The sequence below is a fragment of the Equus asinus genome, chromosome 4, assembly GCF_041296235.1.
Source record: "Equus asinus isolate D_3611 breed Donkey chromosome 4, EquAss-T2T_v2, whole genome shotgun sequence".
Taxonomy (NCBI): Eukaryota; Metazoa; Chordata; class Mammalia; order Perissodactyla; family Equidae; genus Equus; species Equus asinus.
In genome coordinates this window covers 15,376,937-15,403,927 of record NC_091793.1, presented here as the reverse complement: position 1 = coordinate 15,403,927, position 26,991 = coordinate 15,376,937, and the positions used below count along the sequence as shown (strand labels likewise).

Below are 26,991 nucleotides of genomic sequence, written 5' to 3'. Positions count from 1 at the left end.
CCCCCAGTAAGCCAAAGGAAGGAAATAAAAATTTAGAGGGCAAAAATCAATGAACTAGAAAATGGGCAAGCAGTAGAGCAAATCGGCAAAACCAAAAGCTGGTTTAATGAAAAGATCAATAACACTGAAAAATCTCCAGCTAGGCTAATAAAGCAAAAAAAAAGAGAGGGGGAAAAAAGATGACTAATATCATGAATAAAGAGAGGACATCACTACAGATCCTACAGATATTTAAAAGATAATAGAATATTATTAACAAACAAAATTATAAAACAATAAAGTTAACAGTCTAGATGAAATGGACAAATTCCTTGAAGGATACAAATGATCAAACTTTTCCACAAGAAGAAATAAGCCTGAAAAGCCCAGTTATATCCATTAAAGAAATGGCATCCATAATTAAGAACATTCCTACAAAGAAAATTAGAGCCCTGATACCTCACTGGTGAACTCTCAAACATTTCAAGAAAAGGGAATACCAACCTTACACGAGTTCTTTCAGGGCACAGGGGAGGAGGGGTCACTTCTCAGCTCTTCTTATTAGTCAGCATAGCTGAGATAGCAAAATGAGGCAAGGGCATTATAAGAAAAAATTATAAACCAATATTCCTCATTAACATTGATTCAAAAATCTGTGACAAAGTATTAGCAAATTGAATCAAGTAATGTATAAAAATGACAGTACATCATGACTAAGTAGGATTCATCCCAGCCTTGCAAAGTTGGTTTAACATTCAAAAATAAATCAGTGTAATTGATCACATTAACAGAATAAGGGAGAAAGCTGTATAATCATGTCAAAAGATGCAGAAAAAGCATTTGACAAAATTCAACACCCACTCATGAAAAGAACTCTCAGTAAACTAGAAATAGAAGGAAGCTTCCTCAGTGATAAAGGGCATCTCTAAAATCCTACAGCTTACATCTTATTTAATGGTGAAGTTATCAAATGCTCCTAAGTTGAGAACAAAGCGAGAATATTTACTCTCACCACTTCTATTCAGTATCGTACTTGCAGGCCCAGCCAGGGCCATCAGGAATGAAAATGAAAATAAGACCTACAGTGATTAGAAAGGAAAATGTTAAACTGTCCTGATCGATTGCAAATGTAGAAAATCCTAAAGAGCCTCCTCCCCTAAAAAAATAGAATAAAGATGCTGGATATAAGAATAATATGCAAAAATCAATTGTGTTTATATATATTAGCAGTGAGCAATTGGAAGAGGAAATTTAGAGGCTAATGCTGTTTATAATAACTTGCAATTCATAAAAATACTTAGGGATAAATTTAACTTAAAGATACTTAAAATTTTTACACTAAAAATTACAAAATATTGCTGAGAGAAATTGAAGAAATATATAGTGAGATATACCATGTTTATGAATTGAAAGACTTAATATTAAGATATTAATTCTCCCTAAGTTGATCTTTAGAATCAGTGTAATCCCAGTCAAATTCCTACCCAAAGGGCCGGCCCGGTGGCCGAGTGGTTAAGTTCGTGTGCTCCGCTTTGGTGGCATGGGGTTTCTTCTCTTTGGATCCTGGGTGGGGACATGGCACCGCTCATCAAGCCATGCTGAGGCAGTGTCCCACATAGCACAACCAGAAGGACCTACAGCTAGAATATACAACTATGGACTGGGGGGCTTTAGGGAGAAGAAAGAAGAGGAAGATTGGCAGCAGTCATTAGCTTACGTGCCAATCTTTAAAAAAAAAATTTCCTACCAAGGTTTTTTTTGTAAAAACTAACAAGTTTATTCTAAAATTTATATGGAAATGCAAAGGACCTGAGATAGAAAAATTTACAAAATTTTGTAAAAGAAGAAATAAGTTGGAGAACTTAACCTCTTGATTTCAAGACATACTATGAAGCTACCATAATCAAAACAGTGTGTGTTGGCATAGGGAGAGATAATAGAATATGGAGCCAAGTAGAGTCCAGAAGACTTGAGACCCACTGGGTGGAAATATTTATCATCCATAAATCTGACAAAGGATTCCTATCCAGCATATATAAAGACTGCTATAGCTCAATATTACAAAGACAAATAGCCCCAGTAAAAAATGGAGAAAAGCACAACCAGAAGGACCTAAAACTAGAATATACAACTGTGTACTGGGGGGCTTTGGGGAGAAGAAGAAGAAGAAGAAGATTGGCAACAGATGTTAGCTCAGGTGCCAATCTTTAAAAAAATTGGATAAAAGACTAAGACATTTCACAACAGAAGAGAGATGAATGTCCAATAAACACTTGAGAAAGTACTCGACATCATTAGTCATCAAGGAAACGCAAATTAAACCACAGTGAGAGACCACTACACAACCACCAGCGTGGCTAAGATTAAAAGAATTGACAACACTAAACATTGGCAAAAATGTGGAGAAATGTTATACACGGCTGGTAGGAATGTTAACTGCTACCACTTTGGAAAACTGCCAATTTCTTATAAAACTGAACATGAAACATGCAACTACTCACTGATCCAACATTTCCACTCCTAGGTACTTAGACGAGAGAAATGAACACCTCTGCTCACACACACAAACTTGTGCAAGAATGTGCATAGCAGCTTTGTTCATATTAGTTCAAAACTAGAAACAAATGCAATATCCATCAGCAGAGAATGGATAAACAAATTCATACCATGAAATGTTGTTCGGCAACCATAGTGGATGCATCTCAAAAACATTATGTTAACCGACAAAAGCAAAACACCGAAGAGTGCATACTGCATGAGTTCATTTATATGAAGTTCTAGAACTGACGGAATTAATCAGTAGTGATAGAAATCACCCAGCCCCCTCTTCTGGCAGTGCGGGAGTCCTGGGGGAAGGACGTGTTCTCTGTTGATGGGGATGTCCACTGGTGTATTCATTTGTCAAAACTCGTCAAACAGTATGCTTAGACCTCTGTATTTCACCTTATGTAAATTATACATCAAAAAAAGTTAATAATTTTTTTTAATGCCAGCTAGAAATACTCAGAAGCCCAAACAAATAAAAACACAGTCAAAATATGAGCCTAGTGTAAGGGGAACACTGAAGCTGTATTTTTCAGATCTGTTGAACTGGAGCTCCAGTATTTGAAGCTTACCAGGTACTTGGGACAGAATAGGGTCCTCTCAGTGGAGAGGCTATAGGGAGAGCCCTCTGAATAATGCAGTCACCCCCAAAGGGCTCTTTCCTCAGGGTTGCGCTGGTAGGCAACACCCCTGCCCTGCCCAGGACTTTTGTGTTGAGCTCTGTGTGTGTGGGTGTGTGTGTGTGTGTGTTTACCAGGGAGGGCTTGGGGACCCTCTGCTTAAGTGTGAAAGATAAAACATCACATTTTAGGGCCAGCCCCACTGGCCTAGAGGTTAAGTTCAGTGCACTCTGCTTCAGTGGGCCAGCTTCAGTTCCCAGGCAGGGACCTACACCACTCTGTTAGTAGCCATGCTGTGCTGGTGGCCCACATACTAAAAAATGGAGGAACATTGAGGCATGGATGTTAGCTCAGGGCGAATCTTCCTCTGCAAAACAACAAAAATATATTACATTTTAGGGAGGAGGGAGCATGTAGAGCCATAGGAACCACTGGTGGGAGTGTGAACTAGTAAAAACTACTTCAAAAAATAGTTTAGCTTTTCTTGGAAAAGTTGAAGAGGTGCATTGTCTAAGACCCAGATATTCTATTCCTGTATTATGTATACTTAGAGCTGTACTGTCCACCAGCCACATGTGGCTATTTAAGTTAATATTAATTAGAATTAAATGAATTGAAGAATTTGGTTCCTCAGTCGCACCAGCCACATTTCAAGTACTCAAGACCCACCTGTGGCTAGTGGCTACCGATCGGACAATACAGACATAAAACATTTCCATTATTGGCCAGTGCTGCTTTAGAACAGTGGTTCTCAAAGTGTGATCGTGGGCCAGCAGCATCAGCATCACTGGGGAACTCATTTGAGAGGCAGATTCTTGGGCCCCGTTCCCAGTGACCTACTGAATCAGAGATGCTGGGGTGGGTCCTCCGGGTGATTCTGGAGCACACAACAGCTTGAGAACCACTGCTCTAGAGAGACTTTTAAAAATGTGCACAAGGATTACAGCAGGACTGATTTGTAATAGCAAAAAATGGGGAAGAACCTACGTATCCATTCACAGAAGTATGGATAAATAAATTGTGGCGTATTGATGAAGCAATGAAAATTGATAATGACCTGCAGCTACTTGAAGCAACATGAATGTATTTCAGGAACATAACAGTGAATTAAAAAGAAAGTCCTTGATTCATACATACTTTATGCTACATTTATCTAAAATTCAGATCCAGAAGGAAACAACCGTGGTGAAAAGACAAAGAAAATCCAAGAAATGATCAACACACAATTTGAGATAGCGTTTACCTTCAAAGGTCACAATCTCAAGGAAACAGCTGGGTTTGGGGAAAGTCGCCCAGCGAAAGGTTAGTTTTCTTCTCCTTAAACAATGGATGGTAAGCCTTAGAGTTCTTGTTCTGTTGGCATTCCTTTACTTTCATATATACATATGTTTTGTGAGGAAGATTAGCCCTGAGCTAACATCTGCCGCCAATCCTCCTCTTTTTGCTGAGGAAGATTGGCCCTGAGCTAACATCTGTGCCCATCCTCCTCTATTTTATATGTGGGACACCTGCTCCAGCGTGGCATGATGAGCAGTGCTAGGTCTGCACCTGGGATCCGAACTGGCAAACCCAGGCCGCTGAAGCGGAGCGTGAACTTAACCACTATGCCACCAGGCCGGCCCCATTTACTTTCACATATTTAAAAAATATTTTTGTATTAACTCAGCATTTAGTTAAACAATTAAAAAATACTAGAATATCCAAGTATGGGGTTGGTCATGAATTAAGTTTTTCCAAAAAGTAAAATAGAGCACCAAAATATATTATTTTAAATACCCACAGATTAGAGGAATATTTCATTCATTAATCTTAAAGTGCATTGTCAAATTTTGCTTGGAGTTTCCATTTTATCATTTATTCCTCCTTTTTGGGACATGGAAAGATTATCAATGAGATGCTGGGCAAAGCTCTCCCAGTCAAACTTCAGCAGAAGCAAAATAGGGGTGATAATGTGAAGATTAAAAAGACCACAGGAAATTGTATTGTTAATTAAAAACAACCATTTTATTGTAGCAAAATGTTTTTAACCATATATGTCCTCAGTCGTGGAGATAAGAAAACATAAAGCCAAAATCTGATAGAAAGAGTATAGTTGTAATGGAGAGCTTTAATCCTTTCTTATCAGTGTATGAGTTAAAAAAAATAATGGCCAGAGATCTGAACGAGTTGATTTTCATTGTTGAATTAATATTTATTCTCCAGGAATCTAGAGATGGGAGAACAGTTAGATTTCGTTTAGAAGAAGTCACACCGACATCCACACCGACATCCGACATGTACACGGAAACACGTGCATTCCACATCCACACGCATGTGTGCTGATAAATGTGAATGCAAGCCAAATGAAATGTTTATTTAAACAGCAACGTTAAATCACATGCCCACATTAAAACTTGTAAGCACACAGGTGCCCATGAGGATAGACATGTCTTGTCTTAGTAGCCTGTGTAAAATGCCCACCTGACTGTGATGTGTCACTGAGCAGTTAGCCAAATGCTCTTCGGTGAGTCACGTGAGGAGCACAGGGCCCAGGCTGAGGAGCCAATCGTTATTCCTTTTCCTGTGAATTAGAAGTGTAGCTCTTACCTGGGTAAAGGGCACGTGGGGTCTCTTTGTATTATTTCTTACAACTGACTGTGAATCTACAATGATCTCAAAATAAAAACTTTAATTAAAAAAAACACAAGACAGTGCCTTGTTTATATATACTGGTAGTATATATGCAGCAATGTTAGTACATGGGGTACTGTTATCCATTGCCCACCAAAGCCAGCCATCAGGCTGTAGTGATTGTCCTGTCGGCTGATAGGAAAGGTGGGCAGACAGCAGTGAGGTCAGCATAGTGCTTCAGCAGCTCAAGAGCAGAGACCAGTCAGAGTGAACACAGGGGGGTATCTGCTTATACCTCTTGGCCCAGGAACCATCCAGAAGGTGAGTTGGAGGAAATACAAAATGTTGTATCCACAGGCCTATTCGTTGTAGCACTATTTGTAACTGCAAACGATGGGAAGTACCACAGATGTCCATCCACGTGGGACAGGTTGGCACACTGTGCAGCGGTGAGGAGGATGTGGATGCGCTCTGCATCTTGCTGGCAGGCTCTTGGTCGTATTGTTTACTAGGAGAAGCAAAGTGCAGACGGCACGCATAGCGTTCCATCACTTACCTTGTGGCAGAGTATGCGGGCGTACGTGCGTGTGCATGCGTGCACACACCGCTTTCAGCGAGCACACGCATTTGCTCATGTTACACACTAAACAGGAAAGTCAGTGGAAGGATAAGCCCGAACCCAGTGAAAAAGGTTTGCGGGGAGCATGGGAGAGAGTGGAGGGGCAGGGATGCAGCCTGGCTTCTCTGAATGCACCTTGCTTTAGTTTTTTACTTTGGGATCATGTGTTGCTTTGCATAATTATAAAACCAAACTAAGCCTAAATAAGAAAGCTGTCCTTCAAAAGCAAGAAGAGGGGCCGGGCCGGTGGCGTGGTGATTAAGTTTGCGTGCTCTGCTTTGGCGGCCCAGGGTTCACAGGTTTGGATCCCAGGCGTGGACCTAGCACCACTTGCCAAGCCCTGCTGTGGTGGTGTCCCACTTAAAGCAGAGGAAGATGGACACAGATGTTATCTCAGGGCTGACGTCTGTGCCAATCTTCCTCACACACACGTACACAAAAGCAAGAACAAAATTAAAATTTAAAAAATGAACCTAACTATGTATCAAGTTGGTGGCCTAACTACACAGAGAAAAATTACTTCATATAAACTTACAAGCGCTTTGAATGTACGTCCCTGGTAGGATATATCTCAAGCACAGAAAGAATGGCAAATAAATTTTGAAATGCTATTCAGTAATCAGATTGTTAGTAATAATATTAGTGCTATCTTGAAACTGTTGTTATATACACACATACTGAAATACATATATTACATATAAATATATATATTAGGATAAAGCAAATAAGTAAGTATGATAATGTAATAGGAACTAAGATTTTTAACATAAGGGAAAAGAATCGGGCATAAAATCAAAGAAGTAAAAACCCTATAATCTTAAATATGAATTAGGACTCAATAGGAATCTAGCATGTATTCTTCTCTTTAAAAGAAATAAAATCATATCTTCTAGTTCTCTCCAGTGAAAATTATTGGGCCAAACAATCTACCTAGTGGAATTGACACCCCCTCACGGTCTCCATACCATTTCTCATTAAAAAGAATCAGGGCTCCTTAGAAAAACGTCTAATTCCAGGACTGGAGCAGGAAATGTTCAAGATGAGTCTGGAACATTTAGTGATAAAGAAAGCAAGGGGCCTCTCAGAGACCACTGGGGTCATGTCAGAGCCCAATTTAAAAGGGGCTCGCACTGGCCAGAAATGGGAAAATTGAGCCTCAGAAAGAATTATGATGTCAGTGGATTGAAACATATCAAATATGTTAAAGTCTCTGAATTCATAATGGTTTCTAAATAAAACCCTCGCTGGCTCACTTTGAAGGTTGCTATGGCATCAACTGGTAAATGACAGGAAAGATTCAAACAAGTTGTATTTTTCTGGTAATCAGATAGTTTTTGAGGGACAGTTTTTCCTTACAGAGGAAATGTGGCTACAAATGCAGAGGGGATGAAAGAATTGCATTGTCACCCTAATGAAGTGATGGGTTAAGGCAGCACTCACCAATGGCTTCAAAAGCCATTAGAGGCAGCTCGCAGGGAACTGTATAATGGATGGATCCGTCTGGCAACACCTGGACCCGCTAATCAATCGTAGCATCACAAAGGCAGAGACCACAGACATGGCGTGCCTCCTGATGTGGTGAAATACGAAGGGCACACTTCTCCATTAATTCTTGCAAAAAAAGTGTCACATCTGACTCTCATTGAGCCTCTGGATCTAAGTCCAGGCTTACAAGTCGCCATGGGAATGGAAGCAGCCAAAGCCAGGGTGCGGAACACGCTTTCCTCACCAGGAACAGAGGAGGAGATGAGGACCTTTAGAAGACTGGACAGACTGACCTTGAAAGGCTGTATGCGCACTTCTTTTGGAGCCTGATTAGAACAAAGCAGCATGAAAAGACAGGATTTGGAGATGTAGGGAGGAAAGTCTTTCCTCTACCCGTCCTAGGTTCTCTGCTGGGGCTCCCTTACTCTTCTGTAGAGAAAGGCATACAAATTTATTTAATGAAAGTTTTACACAGGAGCCTTCATAGGGAAATGAAGACCTAAATGTGAGCATTTTTATCCTGGGCTTGATGAAGAGGGCAAGTCGTGGAGGGAGTGACAGGACAGGAGGGTGGGAGGTGCTTGTCGTGAGCGGGGAGTCTTAGCAGGGCCTGGTCGCCCTCCTCTCCATGCTGCTCGTCTTTGGAGAGAATGACGCTCCTTTCCTCCAGGTAGAGGGAGGGCACCTCTCACAGGAGGGCCTTATGACCTGCTTCGGGGGAAGGTCAGACAGTCCTTCCAGCACCTGCCATTTCTGAATTCCTTCAGCTTCAAATACTCACTATGCCAAGCTGCCGTGTCTTGGGGAAGCACGTTCTCAAGAGACAACCTTGTCGGAGACGTGTTTCGTCACCATGAGGAATTCCTGTTAACGTTTTCAGATATGATCATGGTCTCCTGATGAGGTTTCTAGAAATAGACCTTAGCTCTAAAAGAAATGATTTATGGATGAAATGTCATGTCTGTGATTTTCTGTAGAATATTCCAGCAGCATGTGGGTGGGGTAGGGGTCAGTTATGGATGGAACAGGATCGGCCACGTGATCGTTGTGGACCCTGAGGAATGAGTACGTGGGGTTTTTATCCTGTGCTTTCTGCTTTGGGGAAGTTTTGAGAAGTCTTGTTTGAAAATGTTTTTAAAAACCACACCCCATGCACACACACTCTCTGGAGCCCTGGCCTGGGTGAGGGTGTTTGGAAGGAGCAAGGCCTGAAGGCTGTGGATGGTCAGAGGGGTCACGGGCCTGAACAGCTGGCTCTTTCAAGCCCCTTGCTGGTTTCTTGGTGTGCTTCTGTGCCTGTGTAATCTTCCTTCTTTTAGCTGATTAGAAATTCTTTTCACTATTCCGTTTTCTGCTAAATCTGGGAATTCCCCATAGAATGGCTATTAGGTGAATGTGGATTCTTTTTGTTCAAATTAGATTCAAAGGGAATAAAAGTCTTATCACAGCCTAGTTTATAAGGGGTCAGGTTAAAGTATTCGCTCAAGGTTGGTGGTCTGAGACCCTTTGAACTGTTCAATTGTCCATCGTAATCAGGCGAAGCTATTAGTTAAGTTGACAGCTTGGAACTGGAGCAGAACCTTCACTAACGCACTCAGTGTCGTCATCTTCTGAATACACTGTGCGCAGAAACACTGTGCCAGATGCTGGGGGAGACCCAGCGGAGGGAAGGCGGGACCTCGTCTCTCCAATTCTCAGGCTTTAGTTTGTGTGGCAGTCATCTCGGGAGCTTGTCAAGAATGAAGAGTCCCAGGCTTGCCACCAGGAGATTCTGCTTCTGCTTCGTGCTGAGAAGGGACATCTGTGGGTCTGTCTGAGCCTCGTGTGCCCGACAGGCACTGAGCTGAGCTGAGGCCCAGCCCCTGCCCGCAAGGAGCTCTGCATCAGCCACGCACGCTCCCTCCTTCCCATCTCAGACCTCATCCCAGCAGTGCCTGTGCACAGTTTATCTCCTCCGCTGCCATCTCCACCCGTGTCTTCTCATAGCTGAGTAACTGGGCAATCCCAGTCAAGGATGTTGCAAACCTCACATCTTGGACCAAGTAAATGCCCTCTATTGCTTTATCGTAGGAAAGGAGGACTCTGTTCTCTCCAGGTGGACGCTGGTCCTGCAGGAGCTCACCTGGTCTTCTCAGGTGTTCAGCCCAGGCAGCAACAGCCATCTCAGGCCACGATTTCTTTTGCTCTCTCAGAATCCTCGGGTTCATTTCTACAAGAATGATGGTTTACAGTGAACCTGCTAGTGAGGGAGATGCTGTGTAGGTGAGTTGATAGAGGCAGGTATCCAGAAACGACCTTTTTGCGTGTGGACTCCTGTCTCTTTCCCTCATGGCACATGCACCCAGCAGGCCGCTCCCAGCTCCTCAAAGCGCTGCCCTTGAAATGCAGACCCCGGAGCCCTGGGCTCTGAGTCCCAAGGCCCTGAGAGCTTGTCCAGCTGAACTCTCCCTCTCCACTGGAGGACATTGAGGTGCACATGGAGGTCAGCTGTCTGTCTCTTTTCAAGAGTTTTCCGATTGGTGCTGACGGTGAAAAACGTACTAGGGTGTCGTTGGCTTCATCATTCTCTTAACCACCTGTGGGGAGTCCAGGGCTCCATGCTGTGCCCTTAGGCTCATCTCTCACTCGTACTGTCATGCACACTGGAGAGCCAGTACTGCCATTTCTGGCTTCTAGCTGAGCGCTCGGGAGCTCGCCCAGTGTCACACACAAGGGAGTTGGAACCAGGCCCAGTCTGGCCTCAGCGCCCTGCCCTCTCAGGGTGGCAGTGGGCGTCAGTGGGGGCCTGTGTCTGTGCTAAACATGGGAGGGTGCAGGAGCATGAGGCATTCTCCTTGTGGGGAAGGGAGCTCATGGGGGACAACAAGTGAACTAAGGAGTGTGGTATACACACGTGTCCGGGTATGTCGTGAGGGATACAGCACAGAGCACAGCGAGGGAGCGGTTTGGGGAGACGCTGCAGCAGCCCCGAGCCTGAGCAAAGAGAGGCCTCAGAGGAGGGAGTGACTGGGGAGATGGAGGCAGAAGCAAGGGGCTCCAAGGCCTTGAGAGCAGGAAGGAGCCTCAGGAGAGTCGCTTAAGAGGCCGGATTGGGACCTGGAGTGGAGGAGGGGAACAGCTCCCCATCACCTGCTCACCAGACAGGCGGGAAGTGAGGCGACATCCGAGCTGCATGGTGCCTCCCTAGTGCTCCATGGTCTCAGCCTGTGGACAGGCACACATGCGGCCCCCCAGCTTACACAGGTGCCACCGAGTCACCACGGGGCTGGGGATGGAAAATTGGTTTGTTCCCCGAGAGCTGCACTCACTCGCTCCTTCTCTGACCTTGATGCTCTTTTGGCTAAATTCAGTCTACAGAGAGAACCGGGGCTTTGAGCTGTTCACTGGTGTGATGTCATTTCTTGCTTCAAAGAAAAATAATCAGGACCCGCAGCAAGATCTCTTTCCTTTTAATTTGCCAGGAACGTCCTTGACAAAATTTAAAGAACAGTAGAGTTTATCAGTTTGGACAGGGGAGCAAAAATACCCCTAGAGTGGTACTCGTGGACCAGACAGTGATGCATGGTCTTAGGCAAACGCCGGGTCATCAGGTGTGCAGGGTTTAAATTCGGGAAATGGGAGGGGCCCCACAAGGGCAGCTGAGCGTGGTGGCACAGTTAATCCCTCTTGCAGTTTAACGGCTGCTCTGGCCCCCACAGTCCTTCAGAGCTTGTATAATTCATGAAGTTTTCACAGAGCAGCATTAAAGGATGTCTTTGATTTCATCCATAAAGGAGACAGGCATTTGTGGGCAGTGTGATACCTGTGATGTGAACTGGTGGTGCAAACATCCCCCCGTCTTTTGGTGGTGGCAGGAGGCCTGTGCTCCAGTGGACTCAGTCACACACAGTCGGCTCCGAGTGCCTGTGAGGGGGACCAGTCTGCCCTGAGACTCATGCCAAAATATGTAAATCAAGGTCATTGTTGTTTGACTCTTAACTGGTTTTGCTGGTGTGCCTTTTTTGCATTTAAGGATCAACTCCTCCCTTAAGGACCAGTAGCAGAAGTGTATTATAGGGAGCAGGTGCTAACTAGGGGGAAAGTGATGCCCCTGCTTTATTCCATTTCCAGAACTCCCTCTGACTATCCATCCTCGGGGGAAAACTCCTCTGTGAGTCACAGGAGTTTGTAACTCCTCGGGGAGTGTTGATTTTTTTGTTAATTAATTGAGTATTTAAACCAGTTGTTCGGCATGTAAAAGGACCTAGGAATACAGCACTGGAGATCACCTTTCCTCGTCGAAGGTGGATCATGATCTGGGCGGCCATCCACTGTGACGGTTGGTTTTATGTGTCAGGCTGGCTGGGCCCCATACCCAGCTATTTGGTCAACGTTACTCTGGATGTTTCCGTGAGGGTGTTCTTGGATGAGATTAACATTTAAATCGATGGACTTTGAATAAAGCAGATTGCTGTCCATGATGCGGGTGGTCCCCATCTGGTCAGGGTCAGTTGATGGGTTGGATAGAACAAAAGCTGACCGCACCCTGAGCAAGAAGGAATTCTGCCTCCAGACGGCCTTCAGCCTCCACCTGCGACATCAGCTCTTCCTGGGTCCCACTGCTGGCCTTCCTCATCAGACCATAGACTCTCTAAGTCTCCACCGTTGTGTGAGCCACTTCCTTAAAATCAATCAATCAATCTCTCTCTCTGTCTCTGTGTGTGAACTGAATGTCCTGTTGGCTCTGTTTCTCCAGAGAACCCTGACTAGTATGTCAAATGAACAGTCACTAGCAATTTTAAAAACATTTCAGTATTTATTATTATTTTATGTTTTCCTCTATACTACTTAGCTTTAAAATGTTCATTTCGGTTCAGAATTACTGATACATTAGAGCAACAGCCAAAATTCCAGAACCAGGAGCAGCCTGTGGGTCACCTCCCTTTCCCAGATTGGCCCTCCCAAGGCTGTGGAGGTAAGCTTCCACCTAGTGACTCACAGACTGGATTGGATTGGCTGTGACCTTTGTCATTTAACCATTTGGAATGTTCTCAGACGTGGACAGACACATGCCAATAAGTATCTGGCAAAAGATAATAGAGGTTGGCGTAGAGATAATCGATCAGTCCCTTTTCGGCCAGCTGGATGAGCACCAGGCTCGTTTATGCTTCAGGATCTGGCTGCATAATGAAACGTGATTTACAGTTCCATTACTAGCCCATGCCCCAAACATGGGGATGTCGGTGTGAATTTTAAAATGGCCGTGCTCTGCATTCCTGGTAGGTAATTGTGTAATGCAATGGCCTGGTGATGAATATTTCAAAGGAAATCATAGCAAAGATTTTGCTTGCACAGCTGAAGTTGGTGCACTTGAATCTGCACAAAGAATGGGAAACAATTCTTGTCATTTGAATGGCCTCAAAAATTCATCTACATAAATACATACACACAGGAAAATCTCCTGACGCCAGAAGGCCATTCATTTTTATTTCAGTGCCAAAAATTATAAGGAAAGCTTAATGATGCAATTAAAGGTGAAAAATTGTTCCTTTTATCACAATTTCTCTCTTATAAAAAATAGAAGGAAAACTGTTTCTTTGCCTTATTTCCTACATTTTAAAAAGTGTATGTCGTATGTAATTTGCATTGAGTTAATCTGTAGTCATTTTGAACTTTGATTTTGTCATTTTATTAGCAAAACTAGATTCACTGCAGAACCTGAAATGTAGTTTTAAGAAAACTCAGAATGTTAGGAGGCATCTGGATTTATCTTCTGCTTCCAAACAGTGAGTGAAGGAGAGGCAGAGGTGGCCCCAGGATAACTCGGGTCATGTTGCTCATCCTTTGAGCTTCTCTTGACAATCAGGGCCGCTTTGTAAGAGAGCAAACATGGGAACAACCTTGCTCGGTGAAGGACTGGGGCAAGAGCCTTGAAGGAAGGTCGAGGGAGGGACAGAAGCAGTTAGGGCCTGCCTCACGCCTGCTGTGCCTGTGGACCTAGGAGAAGATGCTGAGCGGGGCACCCAAGGTCATGGAAGTCAGAATCCAAGGACGGGGAGTACCTGCTGCCACATAGTCTGAAGGACAAGGAGGGGCTGAGGCTGGATGGATTCGCTGGCTGGGCTGGAGCCACGTGGATCTGTGGTCCTCCCAACAGACAGCTCTCTTGGTGACTCTGAGAAAGACCATTTCAAATTAGTCCCCGGTCTTTTTCATTTTTTTTAGTTATGAAAAATCTTAAATATACAGAATAGTGGAGATGATAATCTAATGAATGCCTGGGTACTTACTACCCAGCTTTGTCAAGTCTAAAAGTTTTTTCATTTTTGCTTCAGATCTTTTATTTCTTACTCAGAAATCAAATTTTCCATATACCGTTGAAGCTTCCTTTCCTTCCTCTCCAGAGGTTGGCCCTACCTTGAATTTGGTTTTTATCATTTCTAAACACGCTTTAGTGTTTTCCACACATACATGTATCCACAATGTGTAGTCTCATAATAAATATTTGGAAACATTTTATAAATGGCATCACGCTTAAGTATTCTTTTACAACATGCTTTTTTATTCAACTTTATATTTTAATATTTATTCATTTTGATGGATATAGCTGTATTCGTTTGTTCTCATACTTTGTAGTTTTACACTGTATGAATATACTGTAATTCATCCATTCTTCTGTTGAAAGACATTGGTTTCTAAGTTTTTTGAAATTACAAATAATGCTCAATCTAACGTTCTTGTACACATCTCCGTATACCTGCATGTAGGACTTGCTCAGCTTAGGAAAGAAATTTCTGGGCTATAGGATGCAAACATCTAGATATTACCAAAGTGCTCTCCAAAGTGGCTGCATCCCCTCCCCCACCAGCACATGCAGAATTTCTTTCAGCTCATATCCTGTCCTGTAGTCTGCATTCCTCATAATTTCTAGTGTTTGCCCATCTGAAAACTAACTGACATCCCACTTTCACTCATTTTGCACTGCCCATCCCTGGTTACCAGTGAGTGTGAGTAGCCTTTCCTAGTTTTACTGACCACTCAAGGTCCAGTCACATCCTTTGCCCACTTTTTTACTAGACAGTCTGTCTTTTTCTTATTGGTTATCAGCGGGATTTTAAAATCTGTGTATTCTGGATACTAATGCTGTATCAGTCATATATGCACTGCAAACGTCTTTTACTAGTCTGTGACTTGTATATTCATCTTAATTATAGTGTCTTGTCACATGTAAGTTTTAAGTTTTTATGTAGTCAACTTTATTGATTTTTAAAATTTATGCTTTAAGGTTTTGTGTTTGTATGTTACTTTCTAATCCACCTTGAATTTGGCTTTGTGTGGGGCGTGAGGCAGGGATCTAATTTTGATTTTTCCGTGTGGATAGCCCGTTGTCTCAGTTACCATTTGTTGAGTCATCCATGCTTCCCCCACTATCTGTACTCCCCCGTCTGCTGTGGATAAACACCCATGTCAGTGCAGGCTTGTGTCTGATCTCTCTGTTCCACGCGCCTCTCTGTCCTGGACCTGGGTCACATGATCTTTATTAGTTTCACAAGATATCTTGACGTCTGATGTAAGTCTTCACCTTATTTTTTAATCTTTGGGTCTGTCTTGCTATTCTTGGCCCTTTGTTCTTCAATATCAACTTTAGAATAAGCTTCCTGGTCACAAAAATACATGGTTGTAGTTTTGATTAGAAAGACATTAAATTTGTAAATTAAAATGTAAAGCAATTGACATCTTTTCAATATTGAATCTGTTAGTCCTTTAACCTAGTGTATCTTTAATTAGGGTGTTTTTTATGTCTTTCAGAGAACTTTTATATCTTTTCCATATTTGGTTTGATGCATTCTTGGGTGCCTCCATCTTTCTCCCCCAGTGAAAATTCTGCAGGGATGGGCTCCACACACCCACAGGCTGCCTGCCTGCCTTGGGTTTTGGCCTGTCAGAATGTCCTTTCATCTCTGCTGGGGACGGGGCGGGCCACTGAAGCCAGGGGTCTCCCAGGAGCCATGTGGGCTCCATCATGGTGCAGCTCTCTTTTGGAGCAGGTTTTATGGTATGCTGCCTGGTTATTAGACACAGTTTACTGGAGGTAGTAAAAACCAGGATCTGGAGATTTCAACTGTCTGATCCAATTGGAATGGGATTAGGGCTTTTAAATGGTCATTTCCAAGTGCATCTGGGCTCTTACATGAACTGTCTTTCCCTCAGCTAGAGGGCCTTATGATTTTTAAAAATGGTATGAGTTACAGGAACGGTGTTTCTCCCTGACCCCTAGAATTCCCTGTCCTCAGAATCCTGACCCTTTTCTGGGGTGAGCATGTTGGGAGACTTGGCTAACAGACTTGTCTTGCAAAGAGGTAATATTAGGGCCAGTGTGCAGCCTGTCCAGATGCAGCCCTGACCTCACTTTGGCTGTCCGTTGGCCTGATGTCACCAGGTGGCATGTGCGCTCTGGGGCCACAGTACGGGCACTGGATGTGCTTCACCAGGCCTTGTGCAGCAGGAGCTGACCTGCTTCGCCTCACAGGTGTGTCGTGCTCCTCGGGAGGCATCAGCTGCCGCTTGGAGGAGGTGGCCTGGAGGTCTTGGGGGTTCCCTCCTGTTGCTCATCACCTTTACTGACAGTCCTGCCCTTGTTGGGGTGAGAATGGACCCAGGGAGTTATGAGCGTTGGTGACATGCTGTCCGTGCAGACAGCTGTGCCCTGAGGACAGGTGCAGAAGGTTCTGGAAGGAGAATACTGGGGTGAGCTCTCCTCTGATCATGGTGGGGAGAAGCCTGCAGGCATGAGGAGCGGTCAGGTGCTGCCCCTAGACTTGTCAAGGCTGCACCCAGGGACCAGAATCTTCCGTGTGCAGTGCTCAGCTGCTGCTGCCCTGCCCCTGCCTGTGGGATGAGGGAGCCAAGCCCGGGAGGACAGGAGGGGCATAGCCAGGGTCGTCCAGGCCAGACTCTTGTGGTTTCTGGAGCCATCAGGGTCCGAGCCATCAGGGTTTCTAGTGCTGTTTCTGGCCCCAGGGCTGTGGGTCCAGATGGTGAGAGCAGGAACAGGCCCAGTGTGGAGGGTCACGTGCGGCAGAGTCATTGGGGAGGAGGCTGGCTAGGTGGGGTGGGCCTTGAATGCCTGGAGGGAAAATTTGAGCTGAATCTCGCAGTCTGGGGGTTTTCAGTTGAGCGGTGGCGGGATCACAGGGAAAGGGGTGCTGTGACTGTTGCAGACTCTGTCGCTTTTTCTGCGGCACTGTGACTCTCCAGGTGGAGGAGAGTTGTCCTCGTGTAGCAATATCCAGAGACTACATGGTGATCCTCAGTAGGCAGGGCAACTGAGCCCCCCGCTCCCTGAGTCTGGAGAATCTACACATGCGATGGTGCTTTCCTGGTCTGGGCTCTTTGGATTTCTGCTGCAAAAGGAAGGAAGAGCTTATGGTTTTGCAGTTGACCAGCTCAAGACCCCTGTCCCTGGGGCTGAGCGGGGAGATCAGCTTCTGTGCCCCCAACCACCCCATCCACTGCATCTGCCATGGAACCCCAAGGGCAATCACTCAGTGGCCTTTCCAGCTCTCTGGCTCTCTTTTCCCTCCCCAAACTAGTCTGGAGCCCGGGAAAATTGGGAGGTCAGGATTTACAGGTCAAGCCTGGTGCAATGGCGGCTGGAAGGCCTGGACTGGGGTTCAGGACCCTCCCCAGAGCCTGCCTTGTAGTGGGGCCCCGCACACCGCTCTGAAATGGCCCCCAGCGCTGTGCTTCCCAGTTGGTTGGCACCATGGTCATCCAGCAGCCTCCCCCCAGGGGGGCTTCAGGAAGTCACATCTCTTCCCTTGGAGAGTTCTGCTTGCTCAGGGGCACCACCCCGGGATGGTTTGGAAATGGCTGGTCAGCTTGGCTGACTTGGTCCTAATTGGGAAGACCCCGATTGAATGTGCCAGATCCCAAAGATGAGGGAAACCCCTCTGTCCTGAGTGGGCCGGGCTGTGAGCTGCCTGTGGTGTGTGGGCAGCCCCTGCTGAGACTCGGCCTCCTGGTCTGCCCTGTACTGCGATGACAGTATTTATTGTTCAGGTTAAGCTTCATTAAAGCAGAAGCCCATTTTCCATTATGATATGAATTTTTTATTTATTAAATTGCTATTTTAATATGATTTACCAAGTCACTGAAGACAAATAATCCACTTAAGAACCAAGCTGTAAAACTCCATTTTTTCCTCATGTGGTGTTCCTGTGAAAGTGTGGCTTGTACTGCATTCTGCTTGCCAGTTGGAGACATGTTGTGGGGCTGCAGAATTCACAGCCCAGCCTATGAATTCCAAGGTGGGGGGGGGGGGGGGTACCAGGGCTGGCCTGAGGCTGACCTCTGCTCTCTCCTGTTAAATAAAAAGCTGTTAAGCAAATTAAGAGTGTAAACAGGATTCCTTAGAGAACCCATTGTTTTGGAACATCCCTAAGTACCCCTGGAGCCCTTTCCCTCTCACATTTGCAAAGCTAATCACCAATCGTGCATTCCCAAGGGCGGGCTCCCCTACACCCTTAAAGACCTGAAGTTTCCCGTATGTTGTTCAGCCAACTTCAGTGTTTAAAAGGAAAAGGCCTGTTTCTTTAGATACATCCTCGGGGTCAAGCTTCCACTAATTCAGCCTGGCAGTTCCCCTGTGCTCCTGGAACCTGAATTGGTGGATTTGGGTGTGTGTGTAATTTCATTCCGTCTCTAATCCTCCTGTGGGGCTTGGGGCAGGAATTACAAAGAAGGGGTCACGGACCTGGAGCGAAGAGGCTCCCAGGCCAGTGGGAGAAAGAACGAGTGAGCATTAAAGAGGACAGTGTAACAAATGCGACAACAGAGACCTAGCCAGGCTTGTGGGTGCAAGGGCTGGGCCCCCGACTGCCTGGGAGAAAGGGAGAGAGCTTGAGGAATGATTAGGGTTTATCTGGCTGAGAAACCAGGGAAGCATTCCTTGCTGGAGCAGCAGCTGGTGCAAGGGCAGGGGTAAGGCTGAAAGGGCCTGGTGTTTGGGGGAAATTGTGAGGGTTCACCCTGAGGTGGCAGGTGGGGCAGGGCCCAGGATGCCAGAGGACTGAGTGTCATGTGAAGGTGTCTTGACATATCTAAAGGCAATGGATGTCTTTAAATGGCTCTGTGATGTGATCGGAGTCCACTTATTTGGAAAGGGCGTCCTGGTTACCATTTGAAGATGGGCTAGAGAGGGCTAGAGTGCGGATGGGGAAATCAGTGTGGTCCACGGTACAAAGGCCTCAGTGGCGTTTCACTGAGCTTGAATTGTTAGTTGATTTTAGTTCCAGCAGAGAAAAATATTTTAAATTTTTATGGTGATGTATATTTTTAATGGATATTAGCAAAACTGTATCTAGCACATCAAATCTGTACTGCTGAGCTACAGTAGAAATCCGTTTAAGTTGTTAAAGAAGTGGGTTGATTTAAAGGAAAAAAACAGGGCAGAGCTTTCCATTCTGGCAATGTGGTCGACTTGGTGTCCAGAAGGCCAGTCCTGTCACAGAACACACCGAACGATGCCTGTGTACTTTTAAAAACATAACCGCAAAGGAAGAGAGACTCCCACAGAGCAGAAAACACAGCAAATGTAAATCTAGAGAGGTAGAGGAGCAGCATCCAAGCAGGTGTTCACCCTGGGGTGTCTGCCAGTTAGTTTCTAGGGCCTTCAGCCTGGTTTTAGTGAGCCACAGGCAGGAGACAAAACCGGGATACTGTTCAGAAACTAAACAGGAGCAAGTGCTGGCCTTTCTTGCCCTTGGCCACGGAAGTTAAAGAAAAAGGATTCTTTAAAAGTCTGGGCCCCTCAGAATTTCCAACTACAGCCCTACATTCACATGGGTTTGGAGCCCCCATTCACATTACTAGTTGGTCCTGAGAAATTTCAAGCTCCAAATTTAGTTTAAGGCAGTCTTGGGATACTAGTGACCTCAGGCTCTGGCAGAGGCAAATACAATTTTTTTCCCCCCAAAGAAAACCACTTTTGATCCAGCATCAAAAATTCCAACAGATAAAAGTTCCAAGGACTATCAGCTCCACAGGGGGAAAACGGCAGAAGTACAAGGAAGCAGGCCACCAAGAGCAAGAACCAGCAGAGACAGCAGACTGCAGAAGGAGACCCACGAGACTACAGATGTCAGAGCTCTCTGAGATGCACTAGAAGATAAGTCTAATATGTTTAAAATAATACAAAGGGTGGTGTGGGATGAAAGAAGGAAAGGGAAGCCATCACAATTTACAAGGCAGGTCTGGAAAAAGAACCAAGTTTCAAATTTAGATGAGGTTAGCAGGAACTGTGATAACAGTTGAAGAGATGACTAATGAACTGGAAGAGAGCTTTGAAGAAGTACTTCTCCCAGAGAGACAGAGAGATGGAAATATGAAAAGAGAGGTGAAATGAAATGGAGAATAGAGTGGAACTTCTGCAGACGATGGACGTCTTCACTATGGTGAGTGTGGTGGTGGGTTCACAGGAGCATACACATATCAAAACCTGTCAAATTATAATGTGAGTTTACTGGATGTTAGTTATTCCTCAACAAAGCTGTTTAAAACTAATGAATAATCCAACAAAAGTTGACATGTAGTTTTGGTCTTACCAGACCCCTGCCCCCTCCTCAAAAGACTTTAAGGCAAAAGCATTACCTGAGATAAAGGAGGTCATATATATTGATAGCGATATTGTTCAGTACACCAGGAAGATAAAACAACGTTAAATTTGTATGCACCTAACAACGTAGCTTTCAAATAGAGAAAACAAAGACTGGCAGAACTAAAGGAGAAATCAAATCCACTCTTGTAACGGGAATTTTTAACACACCTCTCAGTTGTTGATAAATCATGAGCAGACAAGAAAACCAATAAGGATTTATAGGAGATTTGGCCAACACTGTTGATTAACTTCATCTAATGGACATGTAGAGGACCCTGTATCCAAGAACTCCAGCATACATGCTCTTTTAACACGCACCTATTAAGAACAATAGCTGGCAATTACATACTGTTTGCTACGTTCCAGGCTTTCTAAGTGCTTTACATTGTTTAATTTATTTAATCTTCATAACATTTTACAGATGAGGAAACTGAGGCACAAGGAGGCCAGATTCCTTGTCCCTGTCACCCAGCTAATAGGTGGCAGAGCCAGGACCGAAACCCAGGCGCTCCGGCTCCAGGGTTTGTGTTCTTGATTTTTAACTGTGCTGCCTTATGGAGCATTTGTGAAAACTGCTTGTGTCCTACTCCAAAAAGCAAATCTAAACAAACTTAAAAGAACCAACATAATATAAATCACATTCTGTTACAGCACAGTTAAGTTATGAATCAATAACCAAAAAAAAGCTGATAAGACAAAGCAAAGTTAAAAATGAACCACGTGTTTATAGATTTTAAAAAACATACTGATAAGTAAGCCATGATTCAAACAAGGAAGCCATAAAAAAGGAGCAAAGTCTTAGAACTTAAGGATAACAAAGGGACTATTCATTAAAACTATGGAATGCCCCTGAAGTGGGGCTTAAGAGAAGGAAATTTATAGCCTTAAAAGCTTGCTAATATCAGAAGTGAAGAAAAGCCGAACATTAATGAGCTAATTGTCTATCTTATGTTAGAAAAAGAACTGATTGATTTAAAAATAAGTAGGAGCTACTCTACTTTTGGGTGTTAGAAAATATCGACAATAAAAAAGAGAGAAACTAAGTCACTAGAAGAAAGGACGTAATAAAGACAGCAGCAGAAGTGAATGAAATACAAAAGATCAGCAGACCTAAAACTGAATCGAAAGTTGGTTCTTTGAACAGATGTGAAATTAACAAATTTCAAGCATGATTAATAACTAAAATGAGAAAAGCCACACAAAAGTGGTATTAAGAATCCCAAATAGGATATTACTACAAATGCAACTGAGATCAAAGAAAAACAGAATATCATGAACAAATTTGAAAACTTAGATGACAAATTCCTAGAAAAATTAAAATCTTCCAAAATTTGAAAAGGTCTGAAGTGTTTTATACCCATAGAGAAATTGAATCGGGAATACGGGTCTTCCCACAAGGAAAACATCAGGCCCCCCTGTTTTACGGGTGTGTCTAGCAAACATTGGAAAAACAGATACCCCAGTCTCGTGCAGACTCTGAGCGTGGAAGAAGAGGGGAAAAGCAGTAAACACTACCTTCGTACTTAAACCAGACAGGGGCAATTCAAGAAGGAAAATGAAAGGCCAGTCTCACAAGTGTGAACGCAGAAATCCTAAATGAAAGATTAGCGAACAGGCCTAGCTATGATTAAAAAATATAATATATTGTGACCAAATTGAGTTTATCTGGGAAACAAGCTTGGTATGACATTAAAGAAACTATTATACTAATGTAATTCACCACATTAACAGATTTCAAGGAGAACAATCATCCTCTCAATTGATGCAGGAAAAGCGTCTGATGAAATTCTGTAAGCATCCGTGGCACGAACTCTAGTAAATTAGGAATAGAAGAGAACTGTTCTAACCTGTTATGTGTTGTCTACACGAAAGGCCTGGAGCAAAACAAACTTCATTATCGGGAGTGAAATGTGGAAAACAGGGTCCCTTTTAAATCAGGAAGTAGAAGGCAAGGATGCCGCTCCACTGTCAGCGGTTCTGCTCAACATACTAATGACGGTTCCAGCCAGCCCAGTGAAATAAGATAACGAAATACACCCGTCTCTAGTTTTCTCCTTACCATCCTCTCTTACACACTCCGGTCAGCCCTCCTGCTCGCCAGTGACCTCCCTGTGGCCAAATCCAGGGGTCACCTCCCAGACCCAACTTGGCCCTTCTGCAGCGTCTCCTCTTCTCCTGTGTTTCCTCCTGGCTCCCTGGATACTCCTGTTAGGGCCTTCAGTCTTCAGTGTATGCTTCTGGGCTGGACCACAGAGCCACCTTCCTGAACTATGGATGCATCTGTCCAACTGCCTACCTGCCGTCTCCACATGATGCCTAACAGGTGTCTTAGGCTTAACGTGTCCACAAGAACAAATTCACAGCCTGCCACCAAAACACATTCTCCTGCAGGTTTTTCCACTAAACTCTCCTCACCTTAGGAATCTTCATCCTTCCAGGTGTTCAGGCCAAAGATGTTGGTGTTATCCTTGGTTCTTCTCTTTCTCTCATACCCCATAGTGCCCATATTCATCAGCGTACTTTGTTGACTCAAGTTCAGAATTCATCTAGAATTTGACCTCTTCTCACAAGCTTCAATGCTACCCCCCTGGCCCCAGTCACTGCCACTTCTTGGTTTTATGGTTTCTGTGGCCTCCTAACCTCTCTCCCCAGTCTGCCTCTCCCCACCTTGCCCAAGGCCAAGTCTCTTCTCAACGTGCCAGCTAGAGGCATCCTTTGGAAGCACAGGTTCTTCCTCTGCTCAGAGCTTCCAGTGGTCATGAGGACAAGCCAGTGACCAGGGAGGCCCTGAGGATGTGGGCCTCAACTCAGCTTCTGCTTGGCTCACCTCTCTTTCTGTTGCAGCCACACTGATCTTGCCGTTTCTGGAAGGTGCCAGACAGTCTCAAACCTCAAGGTCTTTCATTTCTCCACAGATGTCTATATGGCTTTCCCTCTTTGTTTAAATGTCACCTTGGGTGACTGACCACCATTTTTAAATTACAGCCCCCTCTCCCAAATGTCCCTGGTGTTTCCCATTGCTCTTCTTAGTGCCTTGTTTTTCCCAGATCATGTCACCATCTTATACATTATACTTGTTATTTATTTGCCTAGTAAACTATTGATAGTAGTCATGCAGGTGTCACATGAGATGGCACAGTCGTCAAGGCGTCACTCTGAGAGCTGGAGTCTGGAGAAGGCTGGGCTCAGAAGTCGGCGGTGTGTAGTGTGTGTTTGAACTAAGGCGGCAGCATGGGGAGGGTGCTCCTGAAGGGAGGGGTGTGTGAGCCCCGAGGAAGGTAGCAGAGCCCCGGGTGACCTGCGATGGAGGAGGTGGAGAGGGAGTGTTGGACGCAATGAGGAGACGTACAGGATCGTGACTCGACGGGGTGTCACAGCGTCCTTCCCTGCCCCACGACTTCAGTCAGCCTCACTTCCCTGGGAACGCCGGGAGAGCAAGGACGCCCGTGTGGGACAGACCCCGGCAGGTGCTGCCCTGCTGCCCTCCTCCCATTCAGCCTGGGCAGACAGCTCGGCTTCTGCTCTTGTTTCCTCACCTGTGAACTGAGACTCCCTCCCTCCCATGGTGGTTGCACGAGTGGACTCGGCCCCTGGTGAAGAATTAGTGCTCGCTGGATTTGCCTTTTGTTATTGTTGGCTATCATCCGTGCGAGAGAAGAAAGGAACTTGCCTAAAACCTGGGCTGCTCTTCACCTGCTGTTTGTCAGGCTGCTGGCACTTAAAGAAAAATTCATGTTTATTTTAATGAGATGAAAATTTTGAAATTAAGGCATGAAGTAAAAACGAGTAAGGCAGCACCGCTTTGGTCCCCTCCGACCCCTGCCCCCGTCCCCGCGGCAGGCAGCTGCGCAGCCCCGTGGACGCCCTGTGGATGGCCCGCGCTCAAGTCTCTGGTTGTGTTCTCTCTTGCAGTCTGAACCTGAGGGCTTCTCGCGCTTCCACTTGTACGTTTGCGCTGCTTTTCTCGTGAGATGGAGGAAAGAAATACTAGAAGAAAGAGATTTTCAAGTAAGTAAATGCCTTTTCAAAAGAACCGGAGTTTGATTTTCTACTCGGAGAGGTTTATTAAATTTCAGTTCATGGGGTTATTTGTGGAAGAGCTTTGAGACGCGCCGCCCGCATTTCACCGCTGACCTCCTGCTGTTTGAAAGCTCGTCAAGCTGAGGAAGCAAATCTGGCTGTGGTCACGTGGGCGTCGGCCCTGCCGACACCGTGCGTTATTACATGTGGCTGTTTCTCAGGCTCCCCGGAGAAACTTCTGATTGGCCACAGCGTGTCCCCAACACTGTGGCCCTGGAGGGGTGGGATGTGGGGCCTCAGCTCCCAGAAGCCCCCTGACGGCAGCTGGCTGTGCTATGTTAGAGAAGGTGCTGGGCGAGTGATCAGATAGCCTGGGTTCCTGGCCACTTGGTAGCTGTGTGACTTGGGCACATTACTTAGTCTCTCTGAGCCACAGTTTCTTCAGTGCCTTAGTGGGAGAGCCACCTTTGCACCCATTCATCAGAGGCTCTGTCCTCAACCGAGGGGCTCAGTGTGGGCTAGGTTCCCACCCCCAAGTGTGCCTCTGTGCAGTGGCCTGAGTACTGTGTGGGTGTTGACCCCTTCACAGGGTGACACCCACCGTTATCCAAGGTGCTGGATGGGCAGACCTTTGGCCAGTGCCCCTGGGAGGGGGTGGGTCGCCTGTGGTGCTGTAAAGGGAGCACCAGCAGTGGGGACGTGGACCCACCACTGCCACTGACTGGCTGGGACGTCACTGTCCTGGCGCTTTACCTCCTCGAGCCCTCATCTTTCAAGTGAGGACAGGCTAGGAGGCCCTGCGGCCCTTGGTCACAGTGTGGGGGCTCTGGGCAGCTCTTGGCCTTGTCGTTCCTCGGCCTCCATGCCTGTGAGACGGCTCCAGGCATCCCTGCTCCAGCTGCCGAGGGCCGTGGGGAGCAGCAAGTCCTGCTGCACTGCCCGGTAGCTTTCCATCTCGGCCGCCAGGAGAGACTGGAAGAGAAGGACCTCCCTCTGGGTGAGCAGAGCCCAGTGGCCAGCCTGCCCATGTGCCCTGAGGTATTCCTGGGTGGATGGGGAAAATGAGGTCATTTTTTTCACTCCAGTTCCTGCGCTTTTTGTTGGCACAGGGCTCAGGTGTGCCTCGTTGAGAGCATTGGTACAGCAGCCAGGTTCCCGGCTGGCTATTGCTCCTGCCTTGCCTCTTCCAGCCTCAGATCGTTGTCTGTAACATGGGTAGAATGCACCCACCCTGCCCTGCCCCTTTGGGCTTATGCAAAGCTTGTGTGAGGCGCCTGGATCTGGGCACTCCTGGACCACCTGGCCCGCCCTCATCACTTTGCCTTGGGGACCCTCGAGGTGCTGAGAGAGGCAGATGCTTGCCCATGTTACCGAGTAAGGTAGACTACAATGAAGGTGACTAGACCCACGGTCTCCCTGCCGTGCGCACCATGGTTTCCCCACAGCGTGCTCTCTCGTCCATGGAGGTGCGGAAGAGCAGTGCTGCCTGAGCCGGGCACTGGCCTGCAGACCGACTTGGGTGTTTATTGGAAGGGAGAAGGGCCCAGCTTCCCTGGTGCACAGCGGCCAGCCATGGTGTGACTGTGGCCAGTGTACCCACCTGTGCCTGGGCCAGCTCCCTGAGCGCCTCCTGGAGAACAGGTGGTAGAGGTGACTGGGTCCCCCAGAGACTCAGGCTGACCGAGTATCTCGGGCGTCTCTGCCTCAGTTATGTCTGGGATTCTCTGGTTGGGGAAACTGTTTCCTAGAGGTCCCGGACAGACGTTGCTGCCCTCCCGGGGGCCGTGCCTGGTCAGGGGCGGTGGGTAGGAAAGAGCTCAGGGGCGATGTCAATCCCTGAAGCCACGTGTTGCTGTGTGCAAGAATGTGCTAGGACGAGAGGCTTGTCGTGGTCCCAGAAGTTGCTCTTGAGCGCCAACTCTGGGCAGCCTCCAAGCCATACATGTCTGAGGAGTGGCCCTCATCCTTTGGCTCTCGAGTCTGGTTGAGGAGAGAGACCTGTAAGCAAATGAGTGACCTTAGGCAAGGGGTTTTGCTGCTCTGCCCTCCATCTTTTCACCTGCTTCCCAAATAAGGACCCTGCTGCCAGGGTTCCTGTCCCACAGTGGCTCAAGTCAGGCCAGACACACACTGGCCACAAGGAGCGTGCTGAGCAGGTTGTGTTCTCCTTGTTATGAAGTGCAACAAAGGGACTGAAGTAGGGTTGGGTTCCCCCTGGGCTGGAGGTCAGAGGGAGGAGCAGCCCTGGACACAAGGGCACCTGAGCTGGGGAGGTGCCCGCCAGGACATCAGTGTTGGGTTGGCCCTTGTCCCTCCTGGCACCTACGCGCTTTGGGCTTCTTGTCTTCCCACCCCTCACATAAGAGCCCGTGTGATGGGCCTGCCCAGGGCTCTGCAGCATGGCAGGCTTGACCCCACAACAGCATTCCTGGTGGCTTTGGAAGATGCAGCACACTTTTTATCACACTTTTTAAGAG

At 46.1% G+C, this 26,991-nt stretch overlaps 1 protein-coding gene across 5 annotated transcripts in view; it reads left to right on the top strand.

Moving 5' to 3' along the window:
- The window catches only part of TBC1D22A (TBC1 domain family member 22A), a 343,202-nt gene that overhangs the window by 267,727 nt on the left and 48,484 nt on the right, over positions 1-26,991 (top strand). For all 5 annotated transcript variants that reach the window (XM_014864482.3, XM_044777626.2, XM_014864481.3 and 2 more), the window contains one exon: positions 24,407-24,502. In XM_014864482.3, coding sequence (XP_014719968.1) covers positions 24,407-24,502 — 96 coding nt within the window. The remainder of the gene's footprint in view (positions 1-24,406; positions 24,503-26,991) is intronic.